The following is a 24,697-nucleotide window of genomic DNA, read 5'->3' on the forward strand; positions in this document are numbered from 1 at the left end:
TGTGCCTGCATGTTTGCATGTGTGCATGTCTGTGTTGTGTGTGTGTTATTGCTGTTGCAGGATAAAGATGATAAAACTGCAAAAGTTTCGGGGGGAAAAAATGACCCTGCCTTTCTCTTCCTGTCACACTCCCCCGTGCAATAAATCAGAATCTTAGCAAGTAGACAATTTGCCTTCAACGAGGTCGTGTTGTGTGTTGCAGAGTTGTACAGCCGCACCAGCATGAGATGTTAGATGAAGATGAGCTGCCTAACTCCAGTCAGAGTGAAGAGAAGCCTGGCCCCTCACGAGCCGGCACTCGGAAACGTCAGCCGAGCATGTCTGAGACGATGCCCCTCTACACACTCTGCAAGGAGGACCTGGAGAGCATGGACAAAGAGGTGAGAGAAAGGAAATTAGAAAGGAAGCAGGTTCAAACGGAGAAAGGGAAGTAATCACTTGCAGCATTTGTGAGCTGTAATGGGAAGGTCAATGCACAAAATTATGCGGTTAAGATATGAGATTTACCGGTCGAGTCCTTCGTTGAATTCCATACTGTTCTGTTCTAAATAACATGCAGAAAATCAGAGCGCACGATGTTCAGACACAGAACTGCAATCTGAGACAGAATTCAAAAGAAATTCACTGAAACATCTCTATCACCAGTTAAGGTGCTGGATAAAGATATTTGCTTAGCTTTGTGCTGATCTCTGACCGAATCAATTTTGGAGCCAATGCTGCTAATGAAACTATTGCATGCAAGTAATTTACTTTTGGAGATGAAAACTTTTTGTTACCTAATAGTAGAGTTTGTCGTTTGTATTATCTCTTCTTGCCTTCACACCTTAATTTGCAATTTGCGGTTGCAGTTAAGATGCTTGAATTAACATGTAGAAAATGATCAGTTTTGCTTTGGTGGCCCGGAAACCTGAAATGCTCCTGGTGTGAATTTGTGTCCTGTAAGCTTGGTTATGAAAACTTTGTCATGGCATTCATGCTTTACTGCAGGTTCTGCCAATGTATATTATGGCATTATGTACATAAGCATTTGATAGCTTAGCAGTCACGGTCCTAATATTAAACCTCATCAATAATCTTCAAAAGTGTTTAATGTATCAAATTTAGAAAGATGTAAAACTTCATTTTCCAAAAAATATTGAAGTGAATTTCCAGTCTTGCTGTGTAATGTGTAGCAATCAAACTAATTTTGCTTTTATTTTGTTCACAGTTGATGCAGGCACTATAATTTAAAACTAAAAAGCTGCTTCTGTAGTGATTTAATGCGATTTGGATTTGATTCAGTAAAGTAGATGCGCACAACAAGACAGAGACTGATATTTTAAAAGAAGCATTTGCATTAATATTGTTCCCTTAAATAAAAGAATAGCTATGAGTCTTTTAAAGGGAGAAGGAAAGATGCCAGATAGGGGCTATTAAAAGACCGGGGAGGGAGTGAGAGTGGTTTGTAAAATAGCAGCAAGACAGAGACAGAATCTTAAGTGGTTGTGTTTCAGGCTGTGTAGTCCAGAGCAGAAAATTGATGGAGAAGAGGAGTCCAAGAATGAAGCCAAGCTTGACAGATGATGTAGATTAGGTTTATCCACACATCGCAGATCGGGAAAGAAAAAAAACAAATAGCAGATTCCGGCAGAAGCGGGGTCTTATTTATTCCCGACGTAGTCCAGTGCAGAAGCGTGGGGCTGGATTTCACGGGGAGGGATAGCTCTCGGTTGCTGCCTCCCCCACCCACCCACCCACCACAACCCCGTGACTAAACAATGTCAGCCAGAAACTGACAGCTGGGAAAATGTCTACCCCCGCAGCCATAACCAGCTGCGGCAGCAGCGATAAGGAACGTTTGGGACTTCCGCTCCTCACTGGGAGGAAGTCCCGCCCTTGGAAGCATCACAGCTCAGTAGTGGCACCACTGGGACTGCAAGTAGGCCCAGGATGAAGGCCCCAATGGCTCTTGGCTTCAGGTAAGTCAGGGGTATTGGGCAGGGAAGGATTGTGCACCATGTGGGGTGGGGTGGGATGGGGGGGGGGCGATGGGTGTGGGATATGGATTTTTCACTGCAGGCTGCCACTCTCACCTGCCTGTTCATGCCAACCATGTTATTCCTTGAGCAGTGTAACATTGGGGTCAGTTGGCTTGTAAACAAGCTCAATTGACCCTTAATTATTTATTTACATAGGGCCTGCCCCCTTCCCCCCCATCATTGGGGCACAACTTGGGTGTGGGCAGGAAGGTAGTTAGGCACTCCTCACATTTGATGTACCTCTTTCCCCACCCCAGACGAAAACATGCCCGATTGGGGGGGTGGGGTCTGTAAAATCCAGCCCATGGTCTGATCTGGTGAAGCCTCGGAGCTTAAAGCCAGATCAGGGAGCAAATCTGCAGCCAGGTCTTGTTCAGATCCAACAAGGTGTGTTGGGGGACAGACTTTGAACCGTTAGAGAGCGAGGCTGCTTCTTCATATCACCTTACGATTTTGGACAGTATTTCAGGCAGTTTAATGAATAGGTTCGGCATTCATTTGCTCCGGTGGAATTGCTAAGGTACTCAGTGACAATCGTTATAGATTTGTCCCCTGGGAATCATTTTGGTTTTTTTTTTGGAAGTGAGGGCCTTGTTAAGAATAGAAAAAAAAATGCATTGTCAAGTAAGAGTTGAGTTTCAACTACCACTGCAGTGTGGAATTTGCGCCCTTTTTTTTCCCCTTTATTTTTTCATGGGATGTGGGTGATGCCGACGTTTGTTGCCCATACCCTACTGGCTTGCTGAACCATTTCAGAGGGCATTTAAGAGTCAACTACATTGCCGTGGGCCTGGAGTCACATGTAGGCCAGACCAGGTAAGGAAGGAATTAGTAAACCAGGTGGGCTTTTACCACATGATAGCCTCATGGTCACCATTACTGAGACTAGCTTTATATTCCAGATTAATTAATTGAATTTAAATTCCACCAGCTTCCCAGAGCTTTGGCCTGGGCCTCTAGCTTACGAGTCCAGTGATGTTACCACTATGCTACTGTCTCCTCCTAGCCTTTCAATAGAATCATGGAAAGCTTATGGCACAGGAAGAGGCCACTTGGCCCATCGTGTCTGTGCCAGCCAAAAAAAAACGAGCCACCCGGCCTAATCCCACTTTCCAGCATTTGGTCCGTAGCCCTGCAGGTTACGGGCACTTCAATGTACATCCAGGCACCTTGTGAATGAGATGAGGCTTTCTGCCTCTACCACCCTTTCAGGCAGTGAGTTCCAGATCCCTCCTACCCTCTGGGTAAAAATGCTTTTTCCTCATCTCTCCTCCAGTCCTTCTACCACTCACTTTAAATCTTTGCCCCTTGTCGCTGACCTCTCTGCTAAAGTAAACAGGCCCTTCCCATCCACTCTATCCAGGGCCCTCACAATTTTGTACATCTCAATCAAATCTCCCCCCAGCCTCCTCTGTTCCAAGGAGAACAGCCCCTTTCTATCCAATCTTTCCTCATAGCTGCAATTTTCCAGTCCTGGCAACATCCTTGTAAATCTCCTCTGTACCTTCTCAAGTGCAATTACATCCTTCCTGTAATGCGGTGACCAGAACCGCACACATTTCTCAAGTTGTGGCCTAACTAACGTTTTATATAGTTTCAGCATAACTTCCCCACTCTTATGTTCTATGCCCTGGCTAATAAAGGAAAGGATTCCACATGCTGCCTTAACCTAACCACCTAATTATCCTGTCCTGCGACCTTCAAAACTCTGTGGACATTCACTCCAAGGTCTCTCACTTCCTCTACACCTCTCAGAAACCTCCCATTTGTTGTGTATTCTTTTGCCTTGTCTGACCTCCCCAAATGCATCACCTCACATTCTCCAGTTTGAATTCCATATAACACTTTTCTATCCACCTGACCAGCCCATTGATATCCTGCAGTCTACAGCAATCCCCCTCACTATCAACCACGTGGTTAATTTTTGTGTCATCTGCCAGCTTCTTGATCATTGCCCCTACATTTACGTCCACATTCTTAATATATACCACGAAAAGCAGGGGACCTAGTACTGAGCTCTGCGGAACCCCACTGGAAGCAGCCTTCCAGTCAAAAAAACAATTACCCTTTGTGTCCTGCCACTGAACCAATTTTGTATCCAACTTGCTCCATTCCCCTGGATCCCATTGGCTTTATTTTTTTAAACCAATCTACCATGTGGGATTTTGTCAAAAGCCTTGCTAAAATCCATATAGACCACATCTATTGCACTACCCTCATCAATCCTCCTTATTACTTCTTCACAAAATTCAATCAAGTTAATCAGGCTTGACCTTCCCTTAACAAATCCATGCTGAATATCCTTGGTCAATCCTTGCCTTTCTAAGTGACAGTTTATCCTGCTTCTCAGAATTGATTGGAATAATTTGCCCACGACCGAGGTTAGACTGACTGGCCTGTGATTATTCGCTCTATCCCTCGCTCTCTTTTCAAACAAACGTACAATGTTAGCAGACCTCTGGTACCCCACCTGCATCCAGTGAGGATTGGAAAATGATTGTCAGACCTTGCGCTATTTCCACCCTGACTTCTTTTAACAACCTGGGCCACATTTTACCTGGCCCTGGTGATTTATCCACTTTCAAGGTTGCTAACCCTTGTTAATACTTCCTCTCTCCCCATGTTTATCATATCCAATACTTCACACTCCTCCTACTTGACTACAATGTTTGCATCATCTGTGAAGACAGTCTCAAAGTATTCATTAAGAACCATACCCACATCTTACACCTCTACACACAGGTTACCTCATTGGTCTTTTATGGGCCCTACTCTTTCCTTAGTTATCCTCTTACTCTTAATGTATTGATAAAACATCTTTGGGTTCAGCTTGATTTTGTTTGCCAATATTCTTTCAGGCCCTCTCTTTGCTCTCCTAGTTTGCTTTTTGATTCCATCCTCCCACTTTCTATATTTCTCCCAGCTTTCTATGTTATTGCGTTCTCAGTGCCTGACATAAGCTTACCTTTTTTGCCTCATCTTACTCTTTTTAACCTCCTTGACATCCAGGGGTCACTATATTTGACCATTCTACCCTTTTTCTTTGTGGGAACATGTTTACTTTGAACCCGTTGAATCTCCCCTTTGAATGCCTCCTGCAACTCTGACACTGATTTACCTTCAAGTCGCTGTTCTAATCCACTTTTGCTAATTCACCCCCCAGCTCAGTAAAATTGGCCTTGTCCCAATTTAGAACTTTAACTTCTGTTCTTTCTCCTTTTTCCATAATTATGTCAAAGCTAACTGGATTATGATCACTACCAACAAAATTCTCCCCCACTGCCACCCCTCCTACCTGTCCAGCTTCGTTACCTAAAACTAAGTCCAGAAGTGCACGCTGTCTTGTTGGACTTGTTGCATACTGGCCAACAAAGGTTCTCCTGAATGCAGTTTAAGAACTCTGTTCCCTACATTCCTTTCACACTAAAGCTATTACAGTTAATATTGGGGTAGTTAAAATCTCTGATTATTACTGCCCTATTGTTTTTCCACTTTGCAGAGATTTGCCCACAGATTTGCTCTTCTATCTCCCTCTGGCTGTTTGGGGGTCTGTAGTACACTGTCAGTAGTGTGACTGCCCCTTTTTTTGTTCCTAAGCTCAATCCATAAGGCCTCAATTGACGATCCCTTTAACATGTCATTCCCCCCCCACCCTTGCAAAACATTGCTGTGATTGAGAAAGGTTCCTGATTAGCACCTAAACTGTGTAACGTGGAACAGACATAAAACATCAGCTGTGGTAGTTAAAACTATATTCCCTGTTGGAGCCCAGTTTTCAATACAAATTGTTATTTCAAGATATTTTACTGATCTCCCATGATGTGGCTCATGGGCTGTCTAATGTTCAGGCCATGGTTATGACGTTTAACTGCTATATCGTATCTTCCCCTGCAACTCGGACTAACCTCTGAAGGTCAGTGCTCAGATACTGTCACAAGTCAGAACTCAAGTGGTAAGGAATGTAGAAATTAATTGTGAAAGTAGGACTAGCCATATAAATACTGTGGCTACAGGGCGGGTCAGAGGCTAGGAATCCTGCGGCGAGCAACTCACCTCCTGACTCCCCAAAGCCTGTCCACCATCTACAAGGCACAAGTCAGGAGTGTGATGGAATACTCCCCACTTGCCTGGATGAGTGCAGCTCCCACAACACTCAAGAAGCTCTACAACATCCAGGACAAAACAGCCTGCTTGATTGGCATCCCATCGACAACTACTCACTCTCTCCACCAATGACGCACAGTAACAGCAGTGTGTACCATCTACAACGTGCACTGTAGAAACTTAGCAAGCCTCCTTAGACAGCACCATCCAAACCCACAACCATTACCATCTAGAAGGACAAGGGCAGCAGACACATGGGAACACCATTACTTGGAAGTTCCCCTCTATGTCACTCACCATCCAGACTTGGAAGTATATCGCTGTTCCTTCGCTGTCGCTGGGTCAAAATCCTGGAACTCCCTCCCTAACAGCACCATGGGAGTACCTGCACCACATGGACTGCAGTGGTTCCAGAAGGCAGCTCACCACCACCTTCTCAAGGGCAACTAGGGATGGGCAATAAATGCTGGCCCAGCCAGCGAAGCCCACATCCCGTGAATGAATAAAAAAAGGCAAACCTCCAATTGTGAACTACTTAAGCACACATGAAAACCATGAATCAAACATGAGGAGTGAAAAAAAAACATACCAATAAAACAAAGAAAAAAAGGAATGGATCGAATCACTATAAAATATTTTTGGGGTCTTTTTTGGCAGCCATCCTGGTTTCTTCACACATCTTGTAAAGACATTGGAAGATCTGCAGCAGATGATTAAGCTTCTACAATAGCATTTTCTTTGTTTGTGATGCCTAAACCTCTTGTTTTCTGTCACCTGTGTGAGAAACCTAACTATCAAGTTTGAATGGGGTTCACATAGAGTTAGCTGTGCATTGAAGAACCTCAACAGGGCAGCAGGCTGGAGCTTCCAGTCTGCATCAGTGCCTAACACTTCTTGAACGTTCCTCATGATGCAACCACGAAATTGGTCATTAACAAAAGGGTGACAGAAGTTGCGGGTTGTCAGCCTCATCCTCTTAAGTGGAAAGGTTCTGAGAGTTAAACCTTTGAAAGGAACTGTCATTAGTTTCTTGGTTTAATTTGACATAAAACATCAGAACAAGATGAAGCATGAACTGTTAAACTTTTTCTGAGGTAACTTTGAAGGCAAAGTTTGCACGGTATAATAATTAGCAGTTACACTTGCTGAGTACGGTAAGATGGATAATGACTCAAAGGGGATCTGAATATTTTACTTTTGTTCAGACTACAGTATCAAGGATTAGACCCGCAACACGGATTATTCAGATTTGAGGGCAAATTCCCAATAAAAAGTCTTGAGTTTTGACCTCCCCCCTCCATCCCCACCCCCTTTCTGTTTCTTCCCCCTTCTTTTTGTTTTTTTCCAATAAATTATATAGATTTTTCTTTTTCCCACCTATTTCCATTATTTTAAAATATTTTTAAATCTTTTATGCTCCCCCCACCCCCACTAGAGCTATACCTTGAGTGCCCTACCATCCATTCTTAATTAGCACATTCGTTTAGATAATATCACCAACTTCGACACCTATGTGTTCTTTTGTTCTGCTGTCTGTGACATCTTTTGATGATCTGCTCATCTTTTGATGATCTGCTTCTATCACTACTTTTGCCTACAACCACACCACCCCCCTCCACTTCTCTCCCCCCACCCAACCCCAACCCCCCACCACCTTAAACCAGCTTATATTTCACCCCTTCCTGGGATTCGCCTAGTTGTGTCGAAGGGTCTTGAGGACTCGAAACGTCAACTCTTCTCTTCTCTGCCGATGCTGCCAGACCTGCTGAGTTTTTCCAGGTAATTCTGTTTGAGTTTTATACAGTTTATCTTTGTTAACGTTTAAGCGCTGTGGCAAAAACATAAGAAGAAATAGTGCAAATGCATTTGATATTTCAAACATTTCTTAGTGTTTGCAAAAGGTGTGAAGGAAGATATTCCTCCTACAATGAGGAAAGAGGGTTCACCGCTGTTTTCCTGGAACCAGTCGGGCTGGGGTGGAGCAGAGAGAGAACATTTACACCACCGTCTTTGGAGAGCACCCTTACAAATTTCTTTCCAAATTCCTTTCAATAGTGGTGAACACCACTCTGCACATTTTCACACACCAGCACTCCCTCCCACAGCACGGTGCAGTGAAACCATACAGCAGCATTTTGCACAACTTTTGCAGCAGCTAATGCACTTTTTAAATGAGCTGGTGGTTTTCAGAGGCTTTGGTTTGTGGCTGGAAGGCTGGAGATTAGCAATTATTGCAAAAGCCATTGTATTGCAGACTCAACAAGTACCCGGTTTTGGCAGGTGGAATTGCATTGTTCATGAGTGTAATTAAATGTAATCACAATTTTGCTTTGCAAAATGGTTTCTTTGCAAAGAAGTCAGTGCAGTACTCCTGTGGATAAGGCTACTCCTATGCAGTTTTAGAATTTACAATCAATGTTCTCTATCTGAAGCCAATGGTCTAATTCTGCAGTCCTGTTACCTGTTTTGCATCTTTTAAAATATTGGGTGTCTCATCAAACCTACTTTTTAAAAGATGCTAGAAATCACATTTCTACCCCACCTGACCATTTTATTGAAATTATTCTTAATATTTACAGGCACAAAATACTGCGTTGCTGAGCTTCTGGCTCCGTAACTGTTCCATCAGGAGGTCGTCTTACTTCTTCTGTAATATCTTTTGCCTCACCCATCAGCTGCTGAAACGATCATGCACACCTATGTCACCAGATGACTACATTTACTTCCAATTTAATGGCCACATCCCTACCGATCTCTGTCACTTCCTCCAGCTCCCCAGAGCTCTCCATTCTCTGACTCTAGGCCTCCTGGATATCCCCCTCCTTCCTTTCCTCTCCTGTTGACAGCTCTGCCTGCAGCTGCCCAGAGCCCTGTGCTCTGGAATTCCATCCCCAGAATGCTTCACCTCCCACTCCTCCCTTAAGACCCTCCTTAAAAACCCACCACCTTAATTACACTTTTGGCCATCCTCTCCTAATATCCCCCACCTTTAATTTGACTATCCATTTTTCTGTTCAACTACATCCCTCCGTCAAAGGAAAATGCAAATTGTATAAATTCTGTGCAAACGCCCAGCTTTCAGAACACCGTACATTTATCACCAGTTTGTTTAGTTACTCCCAAGTATTAGATGGAGCTCATTTCAGCAAATGAACTTCTCAGCAGTTCAGGAAGTAAAGTGCATCTGAATTCAAAAGCCTCTGGGCATTACTTAGCATACAAGGTGATCTTAATTGAATGGGATATGTTGCCTGCAATGTACCTGTGTACTGGAGCTGTTAAACTTCTGCATCTTTATGACTTTGTCAGTGTGTAATTTATGGCAATTATTATGTCTTTGGTATTTGGCTTCATGTCGAGACTGGCTCCACCACAGATAGGTGGGGGAAGGAACTAGCGATTCATCTTGCACTTTATTAAATTTATTAGTAGCGAGCAGACTAATCACCCTGTTGAGTTTTGATACGATGCTTCCTCCTTTCAGTTCTAACTGCTCCACTGGGCTGTGACCTATTACATCACTGCTTCAATACCTTGTTGAGGGCCATAATTCACATTCACAGTGATGTTGTTAAGGAGAAGTCTTGAGGGGAAAACATTTTTGCTCTAACTATTCCACCGCACTGATGGAAAAACGCTCCGTATTAAAAGAAAACACATGTTGAATTCCCTTAGACTACACAGATCTGTTGCTGTTCATTGAACTCCCTCCAATTTGTTCCAATTATCAATTAAGGTTCCACCCCCAACCCCCCACCCCGGCTCCAATCATTTTAACAGAAAGGGAGGCCTGGCCAGAGTAATCCCTTGAGCTTTCTCTCCCATTTCCTACATTGCAACGGTGCTGCATTTCTGAGGGAGTGCCGCAGTGTCAGAGGTGCTACGTTTTTCATGAAATGTTATGCCGAGGTTCCGCATCTGCCCCCTCAGGTGGGTGGAAAAGACCCAACAGCGCTATTTCAAAGAAGAGCAGCGGAGTTATCTCTGGTGTCCTGGCCAAAATTTATCCTTCAACCAACAACACTAAAACTAGAACATTGTCACAATGCTGTTGGATGCTTGCTGTACACAAATTAGCTACCAGGTTTACTACTCTTCAGCAGTCCTTCAATTTCTGTTAAGCGCTTTGTGAAGCCCTGAGGTCATGAAAGGTGCCATATAGATATAAGATTTTTATTGAGAATAGGAAGGGTTAATCATTATAAAGAAAGAGCAAACTTGCATACTCCTGAGCATCCCAATTACAGTCAATTAAGTACTGTTGCAGTGTAGCCACTGTTGTAATGTAGGAATTATTTTTAAAAAAACTAAAGGGATTATGCTGCAAGTACAAGGAAAATCTTTGATGTGTAACACAAGACAAAAGAAAACCAATTATTTTATTGAACTTGGCAAAATGTCAAAGTAGCTTCAGCTGAGATATTGGAAATTATTCCCAGTGTGGGTGCTAAGTGGATGTGCACACACACACACACACATAGAGACAAACATACACACACGTATAGAGACAAACACATATCAATACTTTATATAAAATCAAAAGCTTGGGGATTGTTCAAAACCAGGGTTGTGGATTATGTTTTATTACCAGCGAACAACATTAAAAGCTTCCCTCTGTGGAACGTTAACTGGATCCAAGCCGAAACCAAGACAGCGTTTTGCTTTTACTGAGAGTTTATTGACTTGTTCAATCTCTCAGCTCTTCTCTCACTCAACCCAGTGTCCCAGCTATCCCCTACCTATATGCGCTTTTGAGAAAAAAACAAAATAAAATAAGAGGGGTGATGGCCCCTAATGTGGCACTGTAACAAAATTAAAACTTTAAAATGAAACTTAATGAATTAAATTTAAATAGTGTTTCAGCCCTGGTGATGCTCTCCAGACCCCATGGTGCCCACTGGTTGCTGAAAGCCTCGAGCGTACCAGTGGACACTTAGCCACGAACATAGCTGCGGAAGAGGAAGAGGGGCAGACAGTCAGGATGGACGACCCCCCCACCCTGCTGTCTGGACATGTTAATGGTCACCTTAGCCAGGCCCAGGAGCAGGCAAGGGGGTCCTCCTCCCTCCTCACCTCCTACCTCCAACCCCACACCAAAGATCAGGAGCGTGGGGGTGGAAAGTGGAACCAAAATTTGAGGAGCAAATTCAAATCATCAGAAAGGGGCTGAAACCTCTGGCAGTCTATAACGAAATGGAACACAAATCCCTCCAGGCCGCAGAAAACACAGGCGGCCTCTGCACCCTCCTATTGCACAGAACTGCTGCATGCAACACCCTCCACCCCCCAAATCCCTGATGGTAAAAGGGAGGACTCCCGCAGAGAGAGCCTTCCGCTGGGGGTCCCTGCCACCTCCGGACTGTAGGACGGAACACGTAGGAGACACAGCAACCGATATGCACGTGGCAAGGTCCCACAAAACAGCAATGAGATAATAGCCAAGTAATTTGTTGTTTTTTTTTTAATGATGTTGCTTGGGAGATAAATGATGGTCCAGGGACATCCCTGCTCTTCTTTGAAATAATGCCAGGGCATTTTGACATCAGCCAGACAGGGCATTGGTTTAACACCATGTCTGAAAGACTGCCCTTCCACACCGCAGCGCTCGCTCAGTACTGCACTGGAATGCAAGCCTGGATTATGTGCTCAGGCCTCTGGAGTGGGCCTCCAACCCACGACCTTCTGACTCAGAGACAAGAGTGCTGCGCTCTGAGTTACAGCTGGCACGATAGTGGAATATGCTGGAATTACCTCTCTTTTCCCTTCTCTTCCCCCACCCACCCCCCCCCCCCCGCAACTCAAGGGAGAATTGAAAACACAGAAGTTTCCCGGACAGATTATTGAAAAGTGCAGGGAGACTGGGAAAGGGTGCAGCTGAGATGCCGAGACCGGATCAGGCGAGGAAGGAAATTCAGGAGAGATTTCAGTCTAACAAATTGTAAGAGGGATTGCGAGTCGAACCAGATAGATTAAAACATTCGAGTAACCGAATAAATGTGGTTTGTACAGTGCAGTTGCCTTCAGAAGCTTGATTGTCCTGACAACTAATTTGTTGTCAAAGGTAGAGGAATGGCACATTATGGGGAAACGTCCAGGGGGAGAAAAAGAACTGCTTTGTAACGAAGGTCAAGTAAAGCACTGAGCTATACACTTTGGGCAATGTTGAAGGGTAACAAGTTATTGCATTCGGTGGATGTTCCCTTCATCATTTTGGACCTCTTGAAATGATCCATTTACATCACAATCCTGGGGGTATAGATGCTGCAAAGCAACATGAAGATTTGATTTTCAAGCCAAGTGTTCACCGCACATTTTAGATTGGGGGGAGAGGAGGGTGGGCGGTGGTTGTTGTGGTGAGACTTGAGCCTTTACCCATGCAATGGATTGTGAAATCTGGGAAATGGATTAAACCATAAATAAATTTCAGTTTTTGGTCTTTACAGTGTGATTGTAAATACATCTTCTGCTGCCACATTTGTGCAAGTGAGTCATCTAATTTATGTATCAGAGTTTGCAGTGAGGAACAGTAAAATACACACAGATGTATTCTCTTCTTAACCAATGCTTGACCAGAACTGCGATTTGTAGCAATAATGAGAGATGCTAGAGTGTTAATTGTATTTGCTGAGCAGTATGGAGGACATGCAGAGTGCACACCTCCAGAAAAGTTGATATGTAAATAATGAAACCTTGAGGTCAGTGCCTTGTGGGACTCCTCACTATCAGGAGAAGTGAGGAGTCTGATTTCATTAACAGTGATTTTTGTAGACATCTGAGCAAGTGCACGCTTTTGGATGACCGTATCATTTATTACTGACAGACATGAGCTACGCTTTGATTTGTGGTTCATTAGCGGCATCTATTACATGTCTGTGTTGTTTCAAGTCCATCTGTGAGAGGTGTGAGGGAAACATTTCCAATATTGGCTTTGGAATTTGTCCGCCAGACTAACCGGGGAAGAGAGAACAATGCACATCGATGTAAATTTAGATTTAATCTTAATAATGTTGATGCAAACCCATTTAAAATACTTGAGTTCATGGCAGTGTCAGTGTCAGCCTCTGAGTCAGAAGGTGGCGTATTCAAGCCCAATTCCAGAGACTGAAGGATATATCTAGGGTAACATTTCAATTCAGTACTGAGGGAGTGCAGCACTGTCGAAGGTGCAGTTTTTTTGGGTGCGATGTTAAATTAAGACCGTGTCTTCTTGCTCAGTTGAACATAAAAGATCTTGTGGCCCTGTTCAAGGAAGTGGTGGGGACTTTCCTTGTACCCTGCAGCAGGAAGACCCCTACCACTTCTATCCCTCAACCAGCATCATTTAAACAAATATTCTGATTGTTTATCTCGTTGCTGATTGTGGGCCGGCGTTGTGTCTGATTTGGCTATAGTGTTGGCCTGCAGTACAACAAAAACCTTAAAAAGAAAAATACATCATGGTTGTGAATACACCCTGAGGCCATGAAAGGTAAATTACAAGCATGAGTGCTCCTGCAGTCTGCACAAGAAAACCAAGGCTCTTTTCACCTGGGGTGGTCCCTTCACCCCTCCCTGTGAATAAGGCCAGGCACTCGAAACAACCTGCAAGTCAAAACAGAAAAAGAGATGTCCTTTTAATAATTGATTAGCTACCCAGGCATAAAGGCTGTTTCCAGTGGGTCTTCGCAGGGCTCAGTACCAGGTCCCTTGCTTTTTGTGGTGCATATTAATGATTTGGATGTAAATGTTGGGGGGGGAATGATCAAGAAGTTTGCAGATGACGCAAAAATTGGCTACGTGGTAGATAGTGAGGAGAATTGCTGTAGACTGCAGGAAGATATCAATGGTCTGGTCAGGTGGGCAGAAAAGTGTTAAATGGAATTCAACCCAGAGAAGTGTGAGGTGACACATTTGGGAGGTCAAAGAAGGCAAAGGATTATGCAATTAATGGGAGAATACTGAAAGGTGTGGAGGAAGTCAGAGACCTTGGAGTGAATGTCCACAGGCCCCCGAAAGTCGCAAGACAGGTTAATAAGGTGGTGAAGGAGGCATGTGGAATCCTTTCCATTATTAGCCAAGACATAGAATGTAAGAGCAGGGATGTTATGCTGGAATATATAAAACACTAGTTAGGCTACAACTTGAGTACTGTGTGCTGTTCTGGTCACCTCATTACAGAAAGGATGTAATTGCTCTAGAGAGGGTACAAGAGGAGATTAACAAGGATGTTGTCAGAACTGGAAAATTGCAGCTATGAGGAAAGATTGGATAGGAAGGGGCTGTTCTCCTTGGAACAGAGGAGACTGAGGGGAGATTAGATTGAGATGTACAAAATTGTGAGGGCCCTGGATAGAGTGGATAGGAAGGGCCTATTTACTTTAGCAGAGCGGTCATTGACGATGGGGCATAGATTTAAAATGATTGGTAGAAAGATTAGAGGGGAGATGAGGAAAGTTTTTTTTTCAGATGGTTGTGGGGGTCTGGAACCCACTACCAGCAAGGGGAGTTAGAGGCAGAAACCCTCATCTCATTGAAAAGGTGTCTGGATATGCACCTCAAGTGCTGTTACCTGCAGGGCTACAGACCAAATACTGGAAAGTGAGGTTATAGTCTGGGTGGCTTGCTTTTCGGCCAGCACAGACACGATGGGCCAAGTGGCCTCTTCCTTAAACTCCCTATGATTCTGTGTGAAATATTTTTAAGTACAAAATTTAACAATAGCTTCATAAGGAATCGTGTGGACTGGTTTTCATCATGTTATGTTCATGATGCAGTATTTGTGGAAGGGTATATTTCTACAGCAATTTAGCGCACTTCAGATCGGTAACAACATCACCATATCTAAGTGCCATCCCACCTTCTCGAGGGCTGGTTTTTGGATCGGGTCACTTGTTTGTGGTCTCTGACTGGTGGAAATCCCAATGGAAACACCCGTGCCTTCCGTCTGTAGGACTGGTTTGTGAAAAGTCTTTAGTAAAGGCCTCCCTGAAATTCTCTGCCTAAGAGAGCTGTGAAGGCTGAGTCATTGAATATATTCCAGGCTGAGACAGGCAAATTCTTGAACTACAGGCGAGTCCGGAATAATGGGGAACAGGCAGGAAAGTGGAGTTGAAGCCAAAGTTTGGCGGGGGGGTTGGTGATGAGGTTTCGCAAATTCGCCTGCCCGTCAATCGTAAGGTTGGCTGGACAGCAAAAAACTGTCATCTAATTATGACTTTAATGGCCTTAATAGACTCCTACATGTGCCCGCCGACTGAAATATCCACGCGAGTGCGCAGTGATGTCAGGACGCTCGCCTGATGTCATCGCACATCATTTCACGCTCATTCCTCGGGCACGCGCCCGCTCGACAAGCGAAATATTCTGCCCCTGGAATTAGAAGTCTGATGATGACCATGAAACCATTGTTGTAAAAAACCCATCTGGTTCACTGAAATCTGCTGTCCTTACACAGCCTGGCCTACGTGTGACTCTGGATCCACAGCAATGTGGTTGACTCTTAAATGCCCTCTGAAATGGCCAAGCAAGCTACTCTGTTGTATCAAACTGCTTAAAAAGTCTAAAAGGAATGGAACCGGACAGACCACTTAGCATTGACCTGGACACCGAAAAGACAACAGCAAACTCAGCCCTGTGGACCGTGCAAAGTCCTCCTTACTAACGTCTGGGGCCTAGTGCCAAAATTGGGGGAGTTGTCGCACAGACGAGTCAAGCAACAGCCTGATGTAGTCATACAGAATCATACCTTACAGACAATGTGCCAAACACCATCATCACCATCTCTGCAGAGGTGGCAGCACAGGGGTATACAATCGGGAGGGAGTTGCCCAGGATGTTCCCAACATAACTCCGGATCCCATGAAGTCTCATGTCATCAGGTCAAACATGGGCAAGGAAACACATTTCTGATTACCCCGACTCTCAGCTGATGAATTGGTGCTGAACACAACTTGGAGGAAGCACTGAGGGTGGCAAGGGCGCAGAATGTACTCTGGGTGGGGGACTTCAATGTCCATCACCAAGAGTGGCTTAGTAGCACGGCTACTGACCGAACTGGCCAAGTCCTAAAGAACGTGGCTGCTAGACTGGGTCAGCGCCAGGTGTTGATGGAACCAGCAGGAGAGAAGAACAGACTTGACTTCATCCTCACCAGTCTGCCTGCTGCAGATGCATCTGTCCATGACAGTATCAGTAGGAGTGACCACCACACAGTTATTGTGGAGGCAAAGCCCCATCTTCACATTCAGGATACCCTCCATTGTGTTGTGTGGCACTACTACCGTGCTAAGTGGGACAGATTTTGAACAGATCCAACAATTCAAGACTGGACATCCATGAGGTGCTGTGGGCCATCAGCAGCGGCAGAATTGTTCTCCACCGCAATCTGTAACCTGATGACCCGGCATATCCCCCACTCTACCATCACCATCAAGCCAGGGGATCAACCCTGGTTCAATGAAGGGTGCAGGAGGGCCTGCCAGGAGCAGCACCAGGCATACCTAAAAATGAGGTGTCAACCTGCTGAGGCTACAACACAGGACTACTTGCGTGCCAAACAGCATAAGCAGCAAGTGATACAGAGCTAAGCAATTCCACAAAAAGTATATCAGACTCGGGCTCTGCAGCCCTGCCACACCCAGTCATGAATGGTGGTGGACGACTAAACAACTCGTTGAAGGAGGAGGCTCCACAAGTATCCCCATCCTCAGTGATGAGGGAGCTCAGCACATCAGTGCAAATGATAAGGCTGAAGCATTTGTAACAATCTTCAGCCAGAAACACCAGGTGGATGACTCATCTCGGCCTGCTCCGGAGGTCCCGAGCATCACAGATGCCAGTCTTCTGCCAATTCCATTCACTCCACGTGATATCAAGAAACAGCTGAAGGCACTGGATACTGCAAAGGCTATGGGCCCTGACAATATTTCGACAACAGTACTGAAGACCTCTGCTCCAGAACTTGCTGTGCCTCCACAGCCAAGCTATTCCAGTATAGCCACAACACTGGTATCTACCGGCAATGTGGAAGATTGCCCAGGTATATCCTGTACACAAAAAGCAGGACAAATCCAACCCGGCCAGTTACTGCCCATCAGTCTACTCTCGATCATCAGTAAAGTGATGGAAGGGGTCATCAACAGTGCTATCCAGTGGCACTTGCTTAGCAATAACCTGCTCACTGGGTTCTGCCAGGGCTACTCGACGCCTGACCTCATTACAGCCTTGGTTCAAACATGGACAAAAGAGCTGACCAAAGAGGTGAGATGAGAGTGACTGCCCTTGACATCCAGGCAGCATTTGGCCATGTGTGGCATCAGGAGCCCTGGCAAAACTGGAGTCAGTGGGCATCCAGTGGAAAACTCTACACTGGAGTCATACCTCGCACAAAGGAAGATGGTTATGGTTGTTGGATGCCAAGCAACTCAGTTCCAGGACAACAGGAGTACCCTTGGCCCAACCATCTTCAGCTGCTTCATCAATGACCTTCTTTCCATCTTAAGGTCAGAAGTGGGGATGTTCACTGATGATTGCACAATGTTCAGTATCATTCGTGACTCCTTAGATACTGAAGCAGTCCATGTCCAAATGCAGCAAGTCCTGGACAAAAACCAGGCTTGGGCTGACAAGTGGCAAGTAACACCCGTACCACACAAGTGTCAGGCAATGACCATCTCCAACAAGAGAGAATCTTACCACGTCCCCTTGACATTCAATGGCTTTACCGTCACTGAATACCCCAACATCAACATCCTGGGAGTTACCATTGATCAGAAACTGAACCGGACTAGATGTATAAGTACTATGGCTATAAGAACAGGCCAGAGACTAGGATCCCTGTGGCGAGTAACTCACCTCCTGACTTCCCAAACTCTGTCCACCATCTACAAGGCTTGAAGCAGGAGTGTGAAGGAATATTCTTCACTTGCCTGGATGAGTGCAGCTCCAACAATGCTCAAGATGCGCGACACCATCCAGGACAAAGCAGCCTGTTTGCTTGGCACCCTATCCACAGACATTCACTCCCTCCACCGCCGATGCACAGTGACAGCAGTGTGTACCATCTACAAGATGCACTGTAGGGACTCACCAAGACTCCTCAGAGGGCACCTTCCAAGTCCAAAATGACCACCATCTAGAAGGACAAGTGCAGCAGATGCATGAGAACACCACCACCTGAAAGTTCCCCTCCAAACCACTCACCATCCTAACTTGGAAATATATCGCCGTTCCTTCACTGTCTCTGGGTCAAAATTCTGGAACTCCCTCCCTGTCAGCACTGCGTGTATCTACACTACAAGGTTCAAGAAGGCAGCTGATCACCACCTTCTCAAGGGCAATTAGGGATGGGCAGTAAATACTAGCCTAGCCAGCAATGCCCAGATCCTATGATGAGCTGAATTGCCTAATCCTATTTCTTAAGTTCTTGGCTCGAGCGAAGACTCCTTGATATTTCGCACTACTGGGTGAATGTCATGCACATTGTGTTTTGACTGGCAACTGTCCCGCAGTTTGCTTAATCCACATGGGATGAGTGGGAGTAGGATTTCAACATCTTGGAGCAATGTATCTTGTTGTGTTAGTCTGTACAAATATCCATTGTTTATTGTTATATGGTGAAACAAAGAATATAAGAAATAGGAGTAGGAGTAGACCATACAGCCCCTCGAGCCTGCTCTGCCTTTCAATACGTTCATGGCTGATCTTCATCTTCAACTCCACTTTCCTGCCCATTCCCCATATCTTTTAATTCTTGAAGCGACCAAAAATCTGTCCATCCAAGGCTTAAACGTATTCAGCAATGGAGCATCAACAATCTTCTGGGGTAGAAAACGCTGAGTGAAGTAATTTCGCTTCATCTCAGTCCTAAATGATTGGTCCCTTAAACCTGAGACTGTGCCCCTATTTTCTAGATTCCCAAGCTAGGAGAAACAACTCAGTGTCTACCCCATCAAGCCCGTTCAGATGTTCTGTTCTTTTAAACTCTAGAGAATATTGACCCAATTTACTCAGCCTCTTATCAGAGGATAACCCCCCCCCCCCTCATCCCACGGACCAATCTAGTGAGCCTTCACTGTACCGCCTCCAATGCAGGTTTATCCTTTGGTAAATAATGAGACTAAATCTGCACACAGTTTTTTAGGTGTGGTTTCACCAAAGCCTTGTGCATCTGTGGTATGACTTCTTTACCTCATACTCTTAAACCCCTCACAATAAAGGCCAACATACCATTTGCCTTCCCAATGGCTTGCTGTAGCTGAAAGCCAACTTCCTGAGTTCCTTGTACAAGTGCACCCAAGTCCTTCTGAACATCAACATTTTCAAGTTTAATGTCTTTTAAAAATATTCTGCTTTCCTATTCTTACCAGTGAAGTGAATAACCTCACTTCCCCATATTATACTCCATCTGCCACCTTGTTCTCCACTTCCTTAACCTGTCCATATCTCTTCGAACCTTATTGTGTTTTTCTCATAGATAATGTACAAAACCATAGTCCATTTGAACATCCACAATACAGTTGGAAGCATGTTAAAAAATTGTCAGAATTTGGGGTTGGAAAGTGAAGTTAAAATGTTGGTAGTGTGTTCCCCAATAGGGTGTACTGAATAAACTAAAATAAACATTAGTCAGATTACTGATTGATGCTGAGTGATGAGTAATATGCAATTGTTAATTTCTCTGCACTGATACATCACAATGAAGTTCAAAATCCTTTAATAAAGCAGTTGAGACCACAACAAAATTGAAAAATGGACTTTAAACCATAGAGAATATGAATGATCAAAAAGAATTACGTCTTTTTTTGAGCATCAGACACAAAATCCTAGTATAATGCCTCAAAACAACTTGCAAACATCTGAAGTTGGATGCATGCAATGGGATACAAACTCATCGGTTGTATTTCGTTTTTAAAAAAAAATGAAATCGCTCAAAACAATTCTGATGTTTGGTTTAGGATTTTTGAAGTAGAAACGCAAATGGTTGTGGGCCTGTGAAATCGTGTTTGTATTTGAGTTTACAGCATAAATTCCGATTATTCTGCATTTAAGTTAATCGTGTTCCGCCACTGGTACACTAATGAGGAAAGTCACTGTCGTGAGAAATGGGAGCAGAAATAGGCAACCAGTTCCTCAAGACTGCTCCACCATGCTTTAAGATCATGGCTGATCTTATGCCTCAACTCTATTTCCCCAACTTATCCGTAAATCCCTTGATTGCCAGTGAAAGCTCAAACCAGATGAAATGAATTTGATAAGACCTCAACATTTGGTTACACGCTTCTCCCTGTACTTGGTGCAGAAACTATAGATTTAAGGCGGATAACGGCTGTTAAACATGAGCTCCTCACAGAGAGCGTACAGTCGAGGCATCTGATGATTATGCATGTTCTCCAACTTTCAAATTTGTTGTCTACTTCTTTCTCCACCCAAACCTCGTGTACCACTTTATGATGCATTCAGTTCTAATTTTCTCGAAAGTGTAAATTTCCCTTGCGTGTAAAGGTGCTCAAGTACTAGTAGAAATAAGAATTTTTCGTCATAGTTGTAAGCAATCTTAAGAAACATGCAATGTGGTGAGCGTTTCAAGGTATTTTTTTTTTGGTAATGAACTATCTGTAACTTGATTGGCATTACAAAGCATTTCTCTTTGCGGTGAAAAATAGAAAAAAATAATGAGCTATAGATGTGATATATAATCCCACCTTTGAACAGACTGACCTGGGTACCTTTCAGACGAGTCATCGACTATATTGCACAGAGCCATTTTATATTCACTTTTTACTGTTACTGCCAGTGAGGGGAAATGAAAGAACAAAAGTTGGATGGAAACCTTAAAAAGGGAATTAAATAGATCAGTTGACAATGGGCTGCTTCCAGTGTTATTTCTGGAAAATGTATTTTTATTTCCCCACTCTTGATTGGTTAATGGAACTGACAGATTGTGTGGTAGAATGCAGACAGTTCACACTTCTATGGAATAATGTCGTTTCTAATTTGCCAAATGAATAATGCGACCCACCACAAATCCCTTTACCCACTGTTCTTTCAGAATAGGGACTTTTTTTTTGGATGTGACCTTAAACAGGCGTGTTGGGGACAGTTTTAAACCATGGGCAGAATTTGTCGCTCGGCATGCGGGCACGTGCCCCGACATGCTGGAGCGTAAACCAGCGCTTGATGACGTTGGGCAAGTGTCCTGGCGTCATCACGCACTCGCACGTTAGTTCGGTCGGCCAATGTGCTAAATTCGGAAGCGCTCCCTCCAACAATTAAGAGGGCTGTTAAGCCCATTAATGGCGCAATTAACTGGGACTTTTCACTGCCCATCCAATGTTACGTTTGGCGGGCGGGCGAATCAGCCGTTGTATTTTTCAGGAAACCTCATCCAATTGTGGGATGAGGTTTCCGATATTAATTGGGGGGAAAAAAAAGCATGTTTGCGCAGAATTTTTATCATCTGTATGTCCCGGTGATTGATTCTGATGCCTGGGCATCTTTTCCTGCTTTTTAAAATCTTTATTTTTTTTTTGCATTTAAATTCTTCAGGTCCCCGAGGCAGCTCTCTTGCCTTCGGGGAGCTTTCATTCCCCTGACCGACTGCAGTGCGCGCCCCCAACCGCGGCAGTGCTGGGCCTGGCCGTTAATTGGCCAGCCAGTGTGAAATCGTGGTCGGGGGTGGGGTGGGGGGGGGGCGCAATCACAGCCGGCGGTCCGTTTCCAGGCAGCCAATTGCGTCCGCTGGCCCGCCGTGCTGAAAATTCAGGCCTTTCTCTCCAGTTGGGACCCTGACAGGGATCGGGCGTGGCACTGGCTTCACACCCCTTTTTAAAAATTCCTTTTAAAATCTATCAGTCACATAGGTAGAATACTGACTTTACACCTCGCCCAGAGTCCCATTGGTTTTACACCCAACATGTTAGGCTGAATTTGCCCCCTTTATCAATGGGGTCCAATTCATGTCAAGATTATACCGAATAAAAAAATGTATATTAATTCAGCTGCACTGGGAAATGTGACAACTTTTTTATTTTCTTATGAATGGTTATACATTTGGAAGATAAATAACCAGAAGTTGTCCTAGCAGATTTGTTCAAAAGAAAAATCCTATGTAGTTCTATCCTAGACAGTGACTTATACCATTTTACATTATGCTGCGAATGTAACATTAAATGTGAAATGTATCATTATTTTTAAGCCATCCATTAATACACCTTAAAAGGAGGAATTCAATTCAGCATGTTTTGCAGCAGCGCCAAATTTAGTATTGCAAAATAATAAATACATGTTTTTACTGTCCTTTCCAGTAAGAGGGTGGTGTACCATTACTTCAGCCATTAGTTATAGAGAGGGTCTTGAATAATTGTAAGAATCATCAAGATTTTGCAAAAGAAAATGTTCATTTTTATGGGCTGACTATAAATTTTTAAGTGTAAGAACATAGTGTTGGTCATAGCTTGTGAGTCTTTCGTCTCCGTCCAAGAAACAGGCAGGAGTTCATTGCCAGTTACTCCAACTCAATCTAACATAAATGTGACAAATGCAAATATCACCTACAAGCTGAGATCATCACAGAATTGTGCACCACATGCTTCTAATTTTATATGTGCCTAGCTATTTTGAGAAGGATCATTACCCATCTTATCTAGTGCAGTGAAGGACATTTTACTAAGCTAAGCCTGCAAAGTATTCCCCAGTGTCCTGGATCAACATTTGTGCATCAACCAATATCTGAAACATTTTATCTGGCCGTTTATCACATTTCTGTTTGTGGAAGCTTGCTGTGTGCAAATTGGCTGCTACATTCCCTACATTATAACAGTCACTGCATTCCAAAATGCAAAAAGTTGGTTTGGCGATCCGATCACTCACACCGAGCAACATTTAGGGCTACCTACCTCTAGTTGGCAAAATATATTTTCTCACTGACTGCCACTTGGCCCTTCCTGCTTTTCCTTACTTTCCTCTTGCTCAATGGGTGAAGGAAAAATATATTTACCCTCTTTTGGAATGACTGAATTTTGGATGTCACTGATGTAAACCATTCTTTAACAGTGCAAAGCCTGTGAAGTACTTTGGGACGTCCTGAGGTCATGAAAGGCGCTACATAAATGCAAGCCTTTCTTTTCCTTGCCTTTTTTTTTCCCCTCTCTTTTCTTTTCTAACGGGAATGGGACCTGCGCTGGAATCGACGGTAATCATGCGCAACTTCGATTTTTTTCAAAAAGCAACTGACTCTTGGAACCTGAAGTGAAGCAGGAGATATTGGAAATAGACATTGTGACTGCATCGGCAAAGAAAAAAGCCGGGGTCACATTTCCTGTTGAAGAGTCACAACCAGAAACCATACCCTGCGTGCATTTTACTTCGCAAATGCTGGTGGGCCTGCTTGTTTTCCCAGCATTTCTGTACATTGATGTTGTGTACGTTGGATTGGCATGCATGTTAGCATGAAGGTCAGATCACTGCAGTTTCGTCAAGGTTATGCATCAGTTCATAAACTTGGGCCGTGCCATTTGGTATACAGGGTCCTTGTTGCACATGGTTTTCCATCTCCCCAAACTCCAGTGCTTTTCTTTTAATTATACCCTGCATTCTGTGACCAGGAAAGAACAGTGTAATTACTTTCCAAATGTGGAATGAGTTGGGCATATATAGAATTGTGAAATAGAATCGTAAAGCAGAGGAGGAGACCGCTAGGCCCATCATGCATGTGTCGTCTCTTTGAAAGAGTGATCTAATTTAGTGTTAATGTTATGTTAGTTGTATTTTTAAAGTTAAGGATAAACAGGTGGATGGTATTGATTGATTAAGAATCTTGAGCACATATGAAAAGAGACTGCTGAGACACCAGGTTAATAGATGATAGGCAGAGATATATTGGAGGTGCCATCTTCTGACTGAGGGGTAAGAATCAGAGTAACCCATATGGCCCGTTGAGCCTGCTTCATCGTTCAGTAAGTTCATGGCTGATCTTTGACCTCAACTCCACTTTCCTGCCTTATGCCCGTAATCCTTTGATTATAAGAACATAACCTTAAACTCAGGCACATCTGCTCTCTCAGGTGGATGTAAAAGATATCATGGGCAGTATTTCAATGAAGAGCAAGGGAGTTCTCCCTGGTGTCCTCGGCAATATTTATCCCTCAATCAACATCACTTCAAAAAAAAAAATCTCCTGGTTATTATCTCATTGCTATTTGTGGGAGCTTGCTGTGTGCAAATTGGCTGCTGCGTTTCCTATATCATAACACTTCAAAGGTGCTTCATTTTTTGTCAAGTGCTTTTAGATGTCCTGAAGCTGGAAAGTGTGTGTGTGCGTGTGTGTGTTTGTGTGTGTGTGTGTGTGTGTGTGAGAGTGAGAGAGACTGTGTTTGCAAATCAAAACATGTAATGCATTGAAATGATTTGCATCGTTCTGCGCACACCTTGACCACACTTTCACTTGAGTCATTTATCCAGAAGTTGGCAAAATAGCAGCAGAGGTTCAAATTTCAGGTGCACACCCAATCCATGTGACACATTTTAGCCTCCTACACTAAACAATCTCTTGGAAAAACAAGATTTTTGGACGATCCAGAATCATTCGAAAGAATCTG

General features: G+C 44.0%; 1 protein-coding gene across 2 annotated transcripts in view; it reads left to right on the forward strand.

Moving 5' to 3' along the window:
- ctdp1 (CTD (carboxy-terminal domain, RNA polymerase II, polypeptide A) phosphatase, subunit 1) overlaps positions 1-24,697 on the forward strand; it is a 284,685-nt gene that overhangs the window by 130,496 nt on the left and 129,492 nt on the right. For both annotated transcript variants that reach the window (XR_005943330.1, XM_041190087.1), the window contains exon 11: positions 203-380. Coding sequence is in view for 1 of the 2 variants with exons in the window: in XM_041190087.1 (XP_041046021.1) it covers positions 203-380 (178 nt within the window). In the remaining variant the exon portion in view is untranslated. The remainder of the gene's footprint in view (positions 1-202; positions 381-24,697) is intronic.

The sequence above is a fragment of the Carcharodon carcharias genome, chromosome 6, assembly GCF_017639515.1.
Source record: "Carcharodon carcharias isolate sCarCar2 chromosome 6, sCarCar2.pri, whole genome shotgun sequence".
Lineage (NCBI taxonomy): Eukaryota > Metazoa > Chordata > Chondrichthyes > Lamniformes > Lamnidae > Carcharodon > Carcharodon carcharias.